The sequence below is a fragment of the Sus scrofa genome, chromosome 2, assembly GCF_054392235.1.
Source record: "Sus scrofa isolate SSC_HxYL_T2T_F1_AM1 chromosome 2, Sscrofa_HxYL_maternal_Yorkshire_Landrace_v2.0, whole genome shotgun sequence".
Lineage (NCBI taxonomy): Eukaryota > Metazoa > Chordata > Mammalia > Artiodactyla > Suidae > Sus > Sus scrofa.
The window spans coordinates 152,364,536-152,380,800 of record NC_139384.1 but is presented as its reverse complement, the minus strand read 5'-3'; the positions used below and the strand labels follow the sequence as shown (position 1 = coordinate 152,380,800).

General features: G+C 52.9%; 1 protein-coding gene across 1 annotated transcript; it reads right to left on the bottom strand.

Annotated features, from left to right (window-relative positions):
* Nucleotides 1-15,344: 15,344 nt before the first annotated feature.
* IGIP (IgA inducing protein) lies at nucleotides 15,345-15,829 on the bottom strand. The gene has a single exon (XM_005661731.2). The coding sequence runs from the start codon at nucleotides 15,678-15,680 to the stop codon at nucleotides 15,519-15,521; it is 162 nt and encodes a 53-aa protein (XP_005661788.1). The 5' UTR covers nucleotides 15,681-15,829; the 3' UTR covers nucleotides 15,345-15,518.
* Between the last annotated feature and the right edge of the window lie 436 nt (nucleotides 15,830-16,265).

Genomic DNA, 16,265 nt, shown 5'->3' with positions numbered 1-16,265 from the left:
CTCTGTCACGCTCAACATGTTTTGATACAGGCTGACCTGGGTTCCAAAAAAAAACGAACTGCTTTTCTACGGAAATAGCATCTCATCAAGCTGAAAGATCCTCAGCAATGCCAAGACCAGGGGGCAGCTCCTGAGCTGTGGGGAGGGGGGATGGCGTGGGGGCGGGAGGGGTGGCTCGGGCTGCAGGCTGAGATTTACCGAAATCTGGTCCTAACCAGCTGACCCAGAGAGGGGCAGAGTACGCAACTGTAAAGCCACGTTTTCGTTTTGTTTTCGTGAAGCCGGCTGTGGCCCTTCAGGAGGTGACCGCAGCCCTGGTGGGGTGTAGCGTGGAGGCCAACTCGGGTCCGAGCGGGTGGAGGCCCGCTCCAACAGGTGCAATGGGGGTGGGCCCCGCCGGCCTGGCGCGGGGGCCCTCGCTGGCACCCACACCCGCACAGGCGCCGGGCCTGACCGGCGCCCCAGGGCGCGGAGACCCGCCTGCGCACCGCTCCCGCCGCTGCGCTGGGCTGGGGAGAAGGCAAGCGACCGAGTCGCGTCCTCCCTCGCCTCCTGCTTAATTTCCAGCATCCTCCATTTGCTGCGCCCGGGGTGCGGCCTATTCCATTGCCGGCCCCGAAATCGGGGCAGCGGCGAGAGCCGAGCCGGGGCTGCCAAGAGGGCGGCGGAGCGGCGGGAAGGGAGCGCGGCGAGGCCGCGGGGCAGTGCCCGGTGCACGCAGAGTTGGCCGCGCGGACGGCCCCGCCACCCCGGCGGGCGCGCGGCGGTTGCGCCCGCACCCAGGCCTTCGGGCGCCCGGAGCGACCGAGCGGGCCCGAGGGCGGGGCTGGAAGTAGCGGCCGGGCCGGGCGGCGGCGTTGGCGGCGTGAAGCCAAGGCGGTTCTGGCGGGCGCGCCTTCCCCGGCCGGGCCTCTCTGGAGCGCAGCGCCGGCGCGCCGGGCGTCCCAAGAGCCGCCGGGCACCCTATTCGCCTCCTGGCGGCGCCAGGGCCCCGCCGGGCGCCGCCGCGCCACGGCCGCGCAATGAGCTGTCCACAGCAGCACTGGGCGCCGCCCGAGGTCACGCAAGAATCTGCCCCGGGGCTGTGAAGCGGGGGGCAGGTGGCCCTGGGGAGCAGCGGAGGGGCGGTGGAAGGAGGCGACTAGGCGGCCTGCGGTTTTCCCGGGATCCCCGTCCTCCATCTCCCGCGTGGGCTTCTCCATCGGCATAAATGACGGCACCCGGGACCTCCCCCGCGACTGATCCTCCCTCCCTTGCCCTGAAATGAAGCCTCCCTCTTATTCTTACCCTCTCTGGGAAATGTCCCCATACCTTCCCTCCTTCTGCAGTGCCCTGACAACGGTAGCCTTGGAGGCCCGGCCACACCCGGTCCTGCCACTCCCCGGCCCTTGCGCAGGCAGAGCTCCGAGGCAGCGCTAGGAGGACGGAGGACGGCAGGATAAGCTCTGCGCTGCAAGCGGTCCCCGGGGCCCACTGGGGGCCTAGCGGCCCTAGGCGTTGCAGGAGGTAAAAGTCCTTGCCCCCTGGGCGCCTCCCATCTCAGAAGCCAAACATAGTCAGGGGACCCCTGGCACAGCAAGTGGCCTGGCAGCAAGAGCTTCAGGAGAGGACACGGTGGGGATGGGCTGGAGTGTGAAGAGTGGAGCCTTCAGAACTTGCTAAGTGGAGGGGATTTGGAAGGGGAGAGGGGGAGGGAGAGGGAGGGGAAAGAGAGAGGGAGGGGAAAGAGAGAGGGAGGGGAAAGAGAGAGGGAGGGGGGAGGGGAAAAGAGGGGGAGGGGGAGGGAGGGAAAGAGAGAGAAAGAAGACATTCCTGGCCCAGTCTGGAGTGGTGTGGAGGGCTGGTGAGCTAGAGGGGGCCCCCCAGAGGGTGGGCTTGTGCTCTAAGGGTCGCCTTCTGCAGTGAGACACACAGAAGGAGAAGCTGGAGGCCAGATGCCCCTGGGAAGCAGCAGCAGAGCCTGCTCTGAGGCAGGCTGCCACCTGCACAGTTCTGAGGGGCTTCTTCAAGACGCCGGCTTATACACTACCGGGGAAAAAAAAAAAAAAGCTTAAGTCACTCCCAGAGGTTTTCGTCCAGAAGGAGGAAGTCCAGGTTGGGAAGGAAGAGGGAGAAGCTGTAGGCTAGGTCCAAAGGTGAAACAGATTAGAAAGAGTGTGGCTGATGGGGACAGATAAAGTTAGCTGAGCAGCCGGGAAAAGGAAGCCAAAGGTAGGCACCTGCTTGAGGGGCCAGCAGGGGGCGCAGGGGCCCCAGAACCTCAGACCACCCCCCACCCCCCCAGCTGGCGGGAGTTGACTGGCTGGCTGGTCAGTTTCGGCCCTCCGCTCATTCCATTTTCTTTACCAAAATCATCTCAGGTAACTGGAAAGACCCTTTCCTACCCAGCCTCTGGCTTTGTGCAGAAGATGTGGCAAACTCAGGTTGAAGCGTCAAAGCCTCAGTGTGTCCCCCTGCCCAAATCTGTCTAGGTCTTAGAGCTGCTGGTATCTCGCCTCAGTCTTTGACTTAGAAAAGTTATCTTTCTGGCACTGGAGACAGCCATTGGGTCTTGTCTCAGTAGCATGTCTGCCCACTTGGCCTTGGCATCCAGAAAGGCCTCTCCATGCCTGGCACTGCTCCTTGGGAACCTCTCAACCTGAGTCTGGGGCAGGTGCTCATGGGATCCCAGGGTCAAGCCTGGCAGACGGCCAGAAAAGCCCCCACACCTGGGCACTGGCTCTACCAGCCTTTCCATGAGGAGGGCTGAGCCTTCCCAGATGATGAGGTGGGAGAGGGAGGGGCGGGCTGTCCGAGCCACCAACAGCAAAGGGAGCTTGGGGCAGTGGGACTTGCCTGCAGCCCAGCAGTCAGACCAGGCAGGCTGTGAGATGCTCGTCAGGCCTGGCAGCCCTGGAGGAGGCGGGGGAGAGGACGAGCACTGTCACCAAACCCTGCCTTTGGGATGGCTCCATCAGGGCACCAAGGCAGGGCCCAAGGAAGCGCCATTTGAAAGAAAAGCCAGAGTTGAAAGTCTTCTGGGGTGAGAATGGAGTGGGGTTCTGGGGTGTGCAGAGACGGGGAGGGGAGGGGGGAGCCTCCTGGCCCAGCAGGGCCTGCTGGGTCAGCAGTGGTCCTTTCCCCAGGCCAGACTGCCTTCCCTCTGCCATCAGACCAGAGCTAAAGGAGAGTGTCCATCTCCTCAAGCTCTGCCGGAACTCTGCTGGGGCCAGCCGCCCCCCCGCCCCATCCAAGGGGCCTGCGGAAAGCGGGGCAGCAGCCCCTTTGTGGATGCGGCCTGTAGCGGTGGGCCTGCGGGCTGGCGCGCCTGCTGCGCCGCCAGCATCACCTCTCTCTCCCTACCTGGGAATGAACATGCCCAGAGGTAAACGTGGGCTCCCAGCCACCCTTCCCTACCTCTCATTTTTAAACTTTACAAACACGGCTGTCAATAACAAAGTCCCTACTGTGTGCTGGGCACCTGGGCAAACATGTGACGTGCACGGCCTCATGTGCGCCTCACAATAGCCAGAGGCCCCATCATCCCTGCTCTTCGATGGGTTCTGGTTCCCAGTCCCAGCCAGGCACAAGGGGTTGAAGTTTGTTCCCTTCGCTGATACAGAGGACACAGTCCAGTCTTGGCGTCACTCACTGTGCGGTGGCTCAGTAAATATTAATTAACTCTGAGGACAAGCTGCACTTTGACTCACCTCTGGCTAATTAAATAAACCTGCCATGTAAATCAGCAGAGGGGACAGAGCGACATGAGGCTGTACCGAAGGGAAATTGGGCTGAGGGACAGGAGGACCGCTGGCCTTCAAGTAGCAATCGACCTTGGCCCGCTCCGGTTCTCTCTGCATCTTTGAAGCTAAGGCCAGAGTGGCAGGGCTGAGGACCAGCCCCTCCTGGGGAAAGCCTCCCCCTCAAGTCTTGGGCCACCGAGAGCAGGGAGGCAGGGTTCACACGCACACTGGGCCCTGCGTGCCCGCAAGGACATGAGAGGTCTCTAGGAAACAGGACCCAGCTGCCGGGCCTTGGCCCTCTGCTCTCACTCCATCCTCATCCCTGAGTTGCCAGGTCCTATGATGCTGCATCAGCTGGAGGAGACCCAGGGCCCAGGAAGGCCATGTTCTGAAAGCTCCTCCCCGCCGCGCCTGGCAGGTTCAGCCTTGCCAGGCTGTTTCCTCCCGAAGAAAAAGAGCCATGGCCATGCTCCAGGCCCTCTGGAGGGCCAGCTCCCCCTTGGACCCATTGGGAGACCTGGGGCGGGCCACTTAACCTCACCAGGCCTGGCCCTACTCTGTCGCACGGGGGCTGCACACAGAGCAAGGGCTCAGGAGGGAGGAAGTTGTCAAGGATGACAATGACGATGACGATGGCGACTCTATCTGGTTGATAAGGACCAACTGCATCCCCAGCAGGGCTGGTCTGTCTCAAGATGTAACTGGAGTAGCTACTGGGTTTGAGCCCTCAGCTGTCACTTTGAAGGTGACTGCTTTCTATATCGAAAAAGAAAGAACATCGTCTCAAAACACTGTCATGAAGTTCACAGGTAAGAATAACATTCGACAAGGTATGGACGAGGGCCGGGCCAGAACAAGTCCAGAGGTCGCTGAGAAAGCCTGTGGCGGTGTGGCAGGACGCCTCTGCCCCTCCGCTCCCCGCCACGGCCCTTTCTGCAGCCACATAGGAGCCTCTGCCCCTCAGAGCCCTCGCCCCTTCTCCCCCGGGATAGCATTCCAAGCAGAGCTCCGAAGATGAAGGCCAACTCTGGGGACCTGTGGTTCACAGCAGGCAGTCCTCCACACTGTCCTCTCCTAGGGAAAGCCGCACAGGTCCCCGTGGTGGGCCCCAGGAGCCCTGCAGAGTGCCCCAGAACTGCCAGGCAGGCCCAAGACAAACCTTTACGTTCAAGGCTTTGGAACAAATCAAACGTGGTTCTCAGGAAGCTCAGACTTGCGAGCTTTGGAGAAAGCCCAGGTCTGGCTCCTTTTAACTCCCAAGCAAATTCTTGTGGGATGTTGCAATTACTTGTGACAATCCCTCTCCCTGCGTGAGACTCTGATTTCAGACTTAGACACGAGAAACTGGGTGGCTGGCTGGGCCTTGAGCAACTTGAGGGGTGGGGTGGGAGATGGCCAGGGAAAATTCTTTTGTAGCATGTTGTGTTTGGAAGCAAGATCTCGAGGAATCAGAAGCTGGAGCTCTCCTTGTGTTACCAGAACTTTTCAGCCACTGTGGCAGATTTCCTGTCCCCGAAATTGGTTCACTGTGCTGGAATGGCTCATCATGTCCTTTGAAACGCAAATCTCTAGGAATCATTTCCTCTAATAGTCTTATGCTGGAGTCACCTTCCAATTACTGTAACAAATTCCATAATCTGTATACCCTGAAATCTTATCCCCTGGATAAGTAGCAGGTGAAGATCTGTCAAGGCCGCAGGAGATATTTTAGTGGTAACTTGTGCTGACCTGGCCCAAAGGGGCGTGAAAGCAGGAGGACGTGATGCAGAGACAGCCAAATGGATGCAGAAACAGAAGAGGAGCATGGCTGGGCAAAATGTGTGGGTGTCAGGATTGTGTGGCCTTTCCGGGTACCCAGGTGGACACACAAATGCTTTGAAGAAACTGCCTATGTCTTTGTGTTGCCATTGTACCTGCCTTAAAGCACATTCAGCTTTTCGGGCGGGGGGGGGGGGGGGACCTAGACCCTGACCAGGTTCCTGTTGTCTTACTTCCTGGCTGCCACACCAGGTCTGAGAGCGCCCTCAGTTTTAGTTCTGGCCTTTTTGGCTTTCACACTGGGGACGAAACAGCTGGATACTGTTATTCCTGAAAAAGATGGGAGCAGAAGGGCTAAAGCCTCTTGCTTCATCCCTAGGCCTCTGGTGTTCAGCCAGATCTAACACCCTGCCTCTGGAGGCTGCTGCTCATGACAGAAATCGGGACGCAAACATGGCTGGGGATTCCTAGACGCTGTGAAGTCGAGGCTGGTGAGCAGAGTCACAGGCTGGTACCGGCTGGTACGTCTGGGGTAATAAGCTCTTGCTTTGACAGCTGGTGCAGAATCACTAACGCTGCTATTCCCTTGAATACCTGGGAGCTCTCCTTCCAAGCTATCATCCCGCCTGGATGAAGTTTGGAAATTACGTGGAACAACGCGACAAGGGAGAAGGCCAAAATGAGGGGCTGTGGGTTCAGATCCTCAAGGAAATGGGGACTAAGGAAAACATGAAGCTGCCCTGTTCTAGATTTGAAATCATGTAATTCCTGAGGGAGCAGGGTGGGAAGAGGATTCTAGGAAGGGGATGTAGAGGCAGGGGATAGAAGAGAGGGGACAATTCCCCGGAAGTTCTTCTGGGTCTTGGAAGGATAAAGCTTGGTGCTCCTGACCAAAAGCAAATACTCAACTGCTTCATCCACCTGAGTGGGACCAGGGAATGAGTGTGTGGGGATCGCAGGACACTGAGACACAAGGCGCTGGTGGCTCAGGGCACCAGCCAATGGACACTGAGGGCCTAGAGGGGTCCGGAGAAGAGAGGAGGTCTCCCCTGCAGGCCCTGAAGAGCACAGCTGAGACAGTCTCTTTCTGGATGAGAAGACTCAATATGGTAAACATAGCAACTCACTCCCAACTTCATTCATAAAATCCCAACCAAAATCCTAACAGGACTTGTTAAATGAAACTTGACAAGTTGATTGGAAAGCACATCTGGAAAGAAAAACTATATGAGAATAAACGAAACAATTTTTAAGGAAAAAAAGGAGAAAAATACAGTGTATCAAGTCACACTCAAAAGCTACCACTACTAAAATGGTCTACTGTACCAGGAATATAAAAAGTTCAATGCAACTGAATAGAGAATCCCAAAATGGCCACATGTATTTATGGGGCTTTCGAATATGAGAAGAGTATTTCAAGTCACTGGGGAGAGGATGGCCTACAGAATAAATAATTCTGGATGTGACCCTCTGCCAAAAAAAAAAAAAAAAAAGTCAGATCCCTAACTCACACCATATATGAAAATAAATTTCTGATGGATTAAAAGGCTCTCTATCACCCCAGGAACCATTATAAGGTTAAAAGGACTGGTTGGCCTGGCCTGAGAGGTGGCGCATTCTGCCTGGGAGCAGCCTGTGAGACCAGATGGCCCTGGAGGCCTTTCCTTTCCCTCGCGATTCCTTCATAGAAGTCAGGGTTCAGGAGGAAGCAATTAAACACCACAGGGTGGCGGCTTCCCATTGTTACCATCCTCAGAGCCCTACAATCAAGAGACAAGCCGGAGTTACTCAGAGCCGGCTTAACACGCATGGCTTCAGTGGAGCAGGATTCAGGAGAAGAGCAGTGAAGCAAGACGGAAGGAGCAGAAACAGTCCTTCTGGCCCTGGAGGAGGAGCAGGAGGAAGGGCTGACTATGGGGCCTCGTAGATCCATCTTTCGCAGAGGGGATGAGGCTCAGGCTGCTTCTCCCATGATCCCATTTTCCCTGCAGAGAGCCTTTTGGAAGAGCATGTGCAGAGAATGTTGCCCTCTGTGGGCTTTAATACCTCTGCGAGACCCCTCAGCTCTGTGGGGCTCAAGGCAGTCCTGGGGTGATGGCTCCTACCCGTCCCCCGCCCAATGGCAGTGAGAATGGATGTATCGGTGTTCTTGGGTGGGCTGGGTGGCCTTATACATAGGTCTGATAGCTCCAAATCAGAGGCCTCACTCTTCGAGACGTGATTCTGTTCCATGTTTGAAGAACACGCCAACTCGGAGCCCCCAAAGCAAAATGAACCTCTTGTCTGTCTCATGGAGCTTTTTTATCAGCAAACTCGCCTTACAGGGATCAGGCTCTGCTCTCAGGGGGATCCAGGGAAGCACGGTGTTCAGCTGCTCTCAGCCCAAATTTCCTACTTGTGAGCTGACCCCAAGCTCAGAGCATATTTGCCTGATTCAGGTAGAAAAACAGCCAATTCTGATGCCATCCAATAAGCAGGGCTGAGCACACGGACTTGGTGTCTCAGAGGAGGGGGAAAAGTCTCAGCAGGGAGACAGATGCTATTTTTTAAAACATGAATAGGAAGCCATAGCAAGAAATGATAGGCATTGAGAAAAGCAGGGGACAGTACGAGAAATGGCCAGAATTGGGGAATAGACTCAATGATGAAACCACATTCCAAGGACCATCAAACAATCTCATAGGCCTCAAGATGACTTTCGGAGCAATTGATTGTTCAGGATTTGTAGGGGGAGGGGTAAGGAGTAAACAAGCACAGTGGAGGCTAAGACCAAGGCAGCGGGCCCTCAAGAAAGGATTCCACAGGGTGTAAACAGAAGACATTAGTCTCGGGGAAAGTAAAAAATAGACTAGGGAGCTTATGTTTAATGTCTGCAAAAGGAAAGGCAACAACGCAAAAACTAGCTGAGTACCACAATGTAACCAGCATCCAAATGAGGACAACATAAGGAGACCCCTGTGCCACCCCCGCCATCACTATACCAGCACGCCCTGAACACAGCCACCCAGCCCTGCCTCCCACATCTGAGATGACACCGGACCAGTCCCCCTGTGTGGCACAAAATATGGCAGTTTAGTGTTTCATAATACTGTAACCAAAATTCAGGGAAAATAGGGGATATTTAGCTAGCTCAAAATTGCCAGCTTCCCAATGGCTAGGCCAGGCTTCAACCAGTCAACTCAGGTCCAATAAAAAGAATAGCTCTCTCTCCTTGAAGCCTAAGCAACCCTGCTTCCAGGCCCTTTTCATTAATAGTCCTGCTGATCAGCCAGGCTGAAGGATGCAGCCTCTCAGAGACCCCCTAGAGGAGGGTTCTATTTCTACTCTCAGATCTGGACCAGCGATTCTGAACCAATTTGGGCTGTGACTTCCCTTGGGAGTTTGGAAGAAAACGATGGATCCTCTTCTCAGAAAAATGTACTTTGCACATACAGGTATAATCTTACGTAAAATTTCAGGAGCTTTACAGAGCGCACCACCCCCCGCCCCAAGGGCAAAATAGCCCAGCTTAAGAATTTCTACCAAAGGCAAGTCTCTCCTTTTCTTATGCAAGAGCTGTTCCCTAGGGCTGATTAACTGCTATCTTAGATGTCCAACAGGTGAATTAATATTTAGCATTGACCTCTAGTCATCCCGCACCCATGGCAGATGGCAGAGTCTCTGCTGTTGCCTTTAGCCAGAAGAACACAGAGCCCCTAGACGGAGACCTCATTTTGTTTTTCAAAAGAGCATTCTCTTCCACCATCACCAGAAAACCGCAGACACGCCAGGCCTGGAACAGAGATGCTAAGGGACAAACCGAAAATAAACGTGGTCCAGAATACAGCCAGGCCTGTGACAACCTCCCACAGACCGGACCCTCTGCAAGAGGGCTGGCCGGAGACAGGCATGAAGGTAGGATCGAAGCGGAAATGGGAAGGGGTCAGAATGGAGTCCCCTCCCTTCAGCTAAATGCCAACGAGCTGACCACTCTAGAGAGACATCTGTTCTCTGCATGGTTCCTCTACCTGGGACTCCGAGGCTGTCGGAGGCCGTGCTCCTGGAACTACTCAAGTTCCCCATGTGTCTCCCTTTCTACAAACAGCTGCAACAACAACGAGGATAATGACGACAAAAGCATTTACTGACCACTCCTCTGTGCTGCAAGTTCTTCACAAAAATGATTTCGTTTAATCTTCCCAAGGATCAAATGCAGGAGGTACTCTTAACGCATTTACGGATGAGGAAAGCGAGACCAGGAGAGGTGAGGCAGAGTGGCTGAAGGCCACCAAGCCAGGGAGAGACAGAGTTTGAATCTGCATCTAGGCCTGATTTCAAACCTAGTATTTTTAACCTCCACCTCCATGCTCCTTCTCCAAAGGCCAGAACTGAGGCAAATGCCTTGGAAATCCTCCAAAGCGACGGTCCGGTCCCCTAGCCTCTGCTTCCCCTTCCCTGTCCTCTGCCCACCATGCAGCAGTCTGGTTCTCATCAAGGACTCGCTCTACGAGGGGCTGGTTGGAAAGCCTCAATCTCTAGCGCCTACCTCTGTATGATTTTGCTATTGGAGTCCATATTCCATAGCCCGAAATTCATCCCGGAGCCTAAACTTATTTTAAATTCAGCTGAGTTCAGGCGCCTCATTTGCTCCTCAGGTTCAGAATGAAGGAGGGCTGTTCTTTTTCACTTCTGTCCTGGAAAGTTCCTGGGGAGATGGGGTGTAGCTGTCATCACTCCCACTCTCAAGACGGGTGGCAGGGCCAAGGAGAAAAGAGTAACACAGGCAGGAGGTGATGAAATGTCACTCATGATGCCGGGGCTCTGCGGGAGCCCTACTTCTCTAGCCGCCTCTTAGCCCGAGGCATTTGGAAAGAGGGCACAAACCCACTGACTGGACGGCTTAACTAGCAGATTCCAGGGAGAGTGAGTTCCCAACTCATCAATGGAAAAGCCCCAAAGGACGCTGCCCAGCCTATGCTGAGTGGCCAGGCGGTCCCCCGAGGGCATTCTGATGGCTAGAGCCTCAACCAACAGTGCTTTGAAGGGCAGCTGTGGGCAGAGTGGGTATTAGGCTATCTGTTGAGGCTAATGCCCTTTCCCCAGAACTTCCTCTGGAGATGAAATACCTCGGGAGAGGAGATGCTGAGGGCCAAACTGAGGTGGGAGGTGCCAGAAGCTAAGGAGGGCTGGCAGCAGACAGAGAAAAAGCAGCTCACATTCAGGGTCCCTGCCCTGTGCAGCCTGTGGCCAGAGGCGAGAGAAAACAGGATGGCAGGGCTAACATCCACCATGGATGAGGACGTCAGCCCCAGCGATTCCCAGCGTCGCCCAAGTTCAGCTGCTTCACTAAGAAATGTTTACGGAGTACCTAGCTGCTGGGAGCCAGACTTGCCTGGGCACCGGGGATGCCTTAGACCTGCCCTCGCAGAGGCAGCCCAACTGGAGACGAAGCCAGAGAAGATAGTTTTGGACAGCGAGACGCGCTGGGAAGAAAGCTGAAACAGAGCGGTGAGGGGGAGTGATGGGAGGGGCCCCCTCGAAGTGAGAACACGAAAGCTGAGGTCTGTTTATGAAAAAGGGCCAGTGGGTGAGGACTTGTAGGGAAGCGCGTTCCGGGCAGAGGCAAGAGCAGAGTCAAAGACCCTTAGGGGGCACTGGGCTCCAGGTAAGCGAGACATGGGACAATGACCAGCGCGGCCTCAGAGACGTTAAAGGAGGGACAGCAAGCTGCGGAGCCGGATGGGGCCTTGCAACCATATTTAGGAGCCTGCTGCGGTGGGGAGACTGGACGGCAGGACGTTAGGTTAGAAAAAGGGTGACCATAGAATTGGTCATCCGAACCAGGATACGTGTGCAAGTTGTGAGTGCCACCAACAATTAATTATTCAGGGCTGGCCAAGAGGCATAACCAGGACTCGCCACGGACCAAGCTTGAGCTGCGGTCAGTGTGCCCGAGCCAGGACGGTCACGGGAAGTGCCACAGTTTTTAGCAGCTCTGCTCTGACACAGAGCTCCCAGCTCCAGGAGAAGGAATTGCTTTTTTGTTTGCCCAGGCCTGGCCTGGTGCCCCATGCCTGAGCATTTGGTTTCTGTCTAGAGGCCACAGGGCTACTGCTGCAGCACAAACAGGGAGCAGCAAGGCCTTTGCCCTGCGCCCCCTGGTGTGAGGGCTCCCACTGCCAGCGACAACCAACAGGACATGGATGAAAGAACAAACAGGGAGCATGTGGCCAGCCTTCCCCAAGGTGGTGTGGAGAGGGTGGAAGCTCGAGAGGCATGGACAAGCTCTCAGTTCCAGAGCAGGAGGTCTGCGGAACAGGCGAGAGGGTCCCAAGCGTTCGTCAGTTCGCAATCCTCAAGCTCCAAAAGAGACAAAGAGAGCAGTGCTTCTCACACGTCAACGTGTGTCAGAGCCACTGGAGGGCTTGTTACAACGGGGAGTGCTGGGTCCCTGCAGGTTCTGATTCCGTTCACTCTGGAGTGTGGACCAAGAGTTTGATGTCCACCAATTTCCAAGGGGATGCTAATGCTTTGGTCCAGGGGCCACACCTTGAGAATCTCTGCCTTAGAGGATACAAACAAAGCGAGGGATGATGCCCTTCCCTTTTCAGACAAGAGATCTACTGGATACCACAGCCCTCTCTAAACCATCCCTAAGGACCAAGGAATTTCATACTTTATTTTTGGAAGAAGCCCCTGGAGAGTGACAGACTCTGGGCCTTCCCTTAGAGGTCCAGAAGCATCTGGGAAATCACATTTTAGAGGATGGAGGAAAGGGCCTTGAGAAACATGAAAAGTCCGAGCAAACCTCTGCGCTGGAAGCTCCAGGGCTGGCCCTGGCTGATCCAATTACTGGGCCGATTCCTGGCGAATAGTGAGGTTCTGGGAATCTGGGTAGACCCAGATCCTCTCCCAGAGACCACCTTCTGATCCTTTTGAGCCTATTATTTGGAGCCGAATGGGCCCACAGAGGAGGTCTGCTGTAAGGAAGATGGGGTGTCTGTTGGGGGGTAGAAGCTGGGAATAAGAAAGAAATGGACAGCTCCACCCGACAGAGGCGAAGGCCTCCTCCACACAGCTCTGTCATCAGGTCCCTGGTCCCTGCGGCGAGGACAGGAAGAGGCAGGAAGCGTCCTCAGCGCTGTACTTCGTTTAAGCAAGAGCAGTGGAGAGAGCCTGGAAGGGCCATTTGCCAGCTTTCCTGGGACCGGCTCTGAGTAAGTCATTCCACCGTGAAAGGGGCGGGGGGATGAAAATGTGGATTCATTCATGAATCAACCCTCCGAGCAGGAAGTGTGCCTTTGCACTCACTGTACAGAGACAGCTTCCTTTGCTGCGGGGAACGCTGACTTTGCCATCCAGCTAAATACGTCCTGACGCGAGGCACCCTCAAGGTCAGGGAGACCCTACAAGTTAGGGGGCGAGGAGGAGCTCGGGTGACTGAAACCAAGGGTGCGCTCTGGCATCAGCCAGGACTTGTGACTTAACTCCAGACTGTGTGACCCTGGGTGTGTTACTTAATCTCTCTGTGTCTTCGTTTCCCTCTTCTGTAAAATGGGGGTGATAATAGTGCCTGTTTCACAGGGTGGTAGTAAGATTTAAAGAAATAACCTAGATGAAACACTTAGCTTGCATATTTTAAGCATTCAACCATAGTTCTTTAAAAAAAAAAAAAAAGTGGTGGGCTTGGAAACAATTACGATGGTGGCAGTACAGACCCACCCTTGGTGTCACTGCCAGAGACAGAAAGAGAAAGCCAAGCGAGGTTGGAGAGGCTGCCAACCTCCCGGGGAGGCTGACAGAGAAGCTCCTGCTCCCTGGGGAAGGTCTGCGCTGTGATGCAGGGAGAGTCGGTACTCCTAGGATGTGGGGTGAACTGGCCAACCCTGCTGGCTGTGAGGGGCGGATATCCTGCTCTTTTTAAACATTGCAATCTTCAGTGAGTCTGTTTTGTGACATTTTCTCACTGTCAACCTAAGTGCCAAATGGCCTGATCTGAACAAATCGAAACAAATGAAAATCAACATTGGTAGGAAATTTGGAAAGACGTTATTGGAAACAGTCTGGAGATTTGCAAAATTAACGGAGAATCCCCATTTTCAGAGAAAAAAAAGTGCCTCTTCCTCAAGATCCAAAAGTGGGGGGGGGGGAATGGTGCTGAGGTGAGAGCAGTAGTGATGCATGCTAGCCCTGAGGTGAGCAGCAGCCCAACACTGAGAAAGAGATCTCTCGTACCTCTGATCCGGAAGGACCAGAGCCTCTTCCAAAACGCACTACTCCAAATCAAGAAGACTGGTCCACTTAGAAAGACATTGTTACTGGCACCAGGAACAAAGAGATTTCTAAAAACCATGCAAAGGAGCCAAAGTAAATGACATACACATGGTTAAATAAAAGTTTGCACCCACTGGAGGTGGGGGTGGGAAGAGACTGCCAATTGTAACTCTTTAGAAAAGAAAGTGCTGAATCAAAACCACCGAGAGCTCTGTTGACCACGCTGGGCCCCTTTCTTGAGCGGTCCCCATGGGCCCATCCCAGGTCGGGCATGTCTCCTCGCCCCCCCCACCCCCGTGGCCCTGCAGGAGACCCTCACGGCCAGCTCTCCACAATGCCCACGGGGCATATTTAATCATCATCTCGTTTGGAATCGTTTAAAGATGTCGGGCCACAGGAAAGTTAAGAGGGGCTTCTAGCTTTCAATTCCCTCATACTTACCGCCAATCATGGCCAGAGTGTCTGCCACAATCTCCCTTTCCTAGGGACCCTTGTCTCGAGCAGGGACCCAGGAGTTTGCGGGAACCTGCTTTGAGGAGGAAGGGGAATCTGGACCCTTACTCAGGAAATACCCACTTGTCCCCCGAATGCCGCACAAGTCAGAGGCCCTGCTGAATCTAGAGTAAAGCGGCGCTACTGTGTACCTACCCGGCCTACCCCAAACAGCAGCACTCTGCTAAGTTTCCATAGGGCAAAGTCGTATTCTAGTATGATTTTTACTGGAGTTGCCAGATGTGGAAGCTGGTTCAACAGCTAGTCTGCTGTTCTCTCTCCATTTCAGCAAGGAAAAAACCCCCCAAACTACTACTTGTTCTAAGCCTTCTCACATCCGCCTGAAAGTAAGTGAACGCATCAGAGAAGATGAAATGAGGAGAAAGCCCAAATAAAACTTCCAACTCCACTTCTAAAGGTTGAGGAAAGCAACATACCCCTGAAGCTTCTGCTGGTTTTTGAGTTACAGGCCAAAACTGGGACAGTTCTTTTCGGTCAGAGAGTCTAATCTTCTATGGGAAGGTCCCATTAAAACTAGTCTGAAGGGTCACTTCTGTGGCCACACTTTTACCGGGAACTGCATCCACGGTCTATCACTCCACTTGCTAGAAAAGCAGTTTTGAAGAATCTTATTTTCAAGGCACAACCTCTATTTTCTGCAAAGGATTCTCTTCATCTTTTGTTACGTACTCTTTTGTAACCCTTCCACTACCCCCGACCAACTTCAAATTTAAAAGGACAGAAAACAAAAAGGCTTCCCTGGAAAAGGGGCATGAACTACGGGAAAAGTTCCTCTTCAATTGGGAGGGCTTCCTTAACGGTCACACCATCAGAGAATTTAGAAAATGAACTCAAGAAGCAAGATAGGGAAGCCACTCACATCAACTCTTTAAAACTAAATACATTTGTTTTAAAATAAAATAGAAAATAATAGAGTCTTCCAGTGTGAGAGAGCACATTTAATGCTTGTAGCCAACTGATGATCAGGCAATACGCCTGCTACCGAATCCTAAAAGTGGTTCTTATCTATCCCTTCCCCCCCTCCCCCGCCAAAACCCAAGAGCAACGGTAACCGCCAACCCCCCCCCAACAAAGGCACTGAAACAAAAGACTGATCTGTTTATATAGTCACATGAAAAATAAACATCTTTATTTTTTTGCCTACTTTATTTCATTTTTTCAAATAAAATTTAAATCTGTACAAAGTATACTGTTACAGTATATATTTTGTAAGAATCAATGCCTAAAAGAATCACAATACTTCAATAAGCAGTACAGCAGACCTCGCTAGTTTCAGCTTTGATATTGAACAAACTCAAGCCGGCTGATGCACAACACATTTGCTTGGTTTCCACATGGTGAGTTCCCAGCACTGAGATGGGAGAACATGACAGCAAGTATGGTTATATTACAGCCCGACACACTGCGCTTCTTCATGTGATAATAACTGCACATATTTAATACAGAATGCTCAAATTTACTTTTTAAGTTGCATTTGCTTACTTCTTAATTGGCAAAATTCAGCATTCTTAATGGGGTCCCCAAACAGTGCAAATTAATGATATTCTACTGTATAATTGGCACGTCTCCAATAAGGATTAACTTGTAAACTCAAAGAATATGACAACTTTGTCCTAAATTTTAACTTAATACACATCTGGTCCATTTAACCAAAGTCATTTTGGAAAGATATTAAAGAACAATTCTATTTCTGAAAGGATACTGTTTTGACCATCCTTCAGAGAAGATAAATTTTTAAACTGTCATTAAAATGTTTTACTATAAAAATTTTACAAACTCCATTAGAAATTTCAATATTATTTTTCACAGCAGACAAATACAAACTGTTGATATTCCAACAATATCTACTCTTAGACTTTCAAACAGAGCACAACCGTGTCAGCTGTGTTAACTAAAATTTTGAACAGTGTACTAAATTTGTAAGTGGTGCTGGGTCTAGCAAGTGTAAATACACAGTATATTTTAATGAAAAGAATTGTCTTCTTTATACTTTATTTGTTTTCCCATAAGGAAACATTA

Coding starts and splice junctions, on each gene's coding strand:
- IGIP (XM_005661731.2), bottom strand. CDS start 15,680: ATGTGCAGTTATTATCACATGAAGAAGCGCAGTGTGTCGGGCTGTAAT.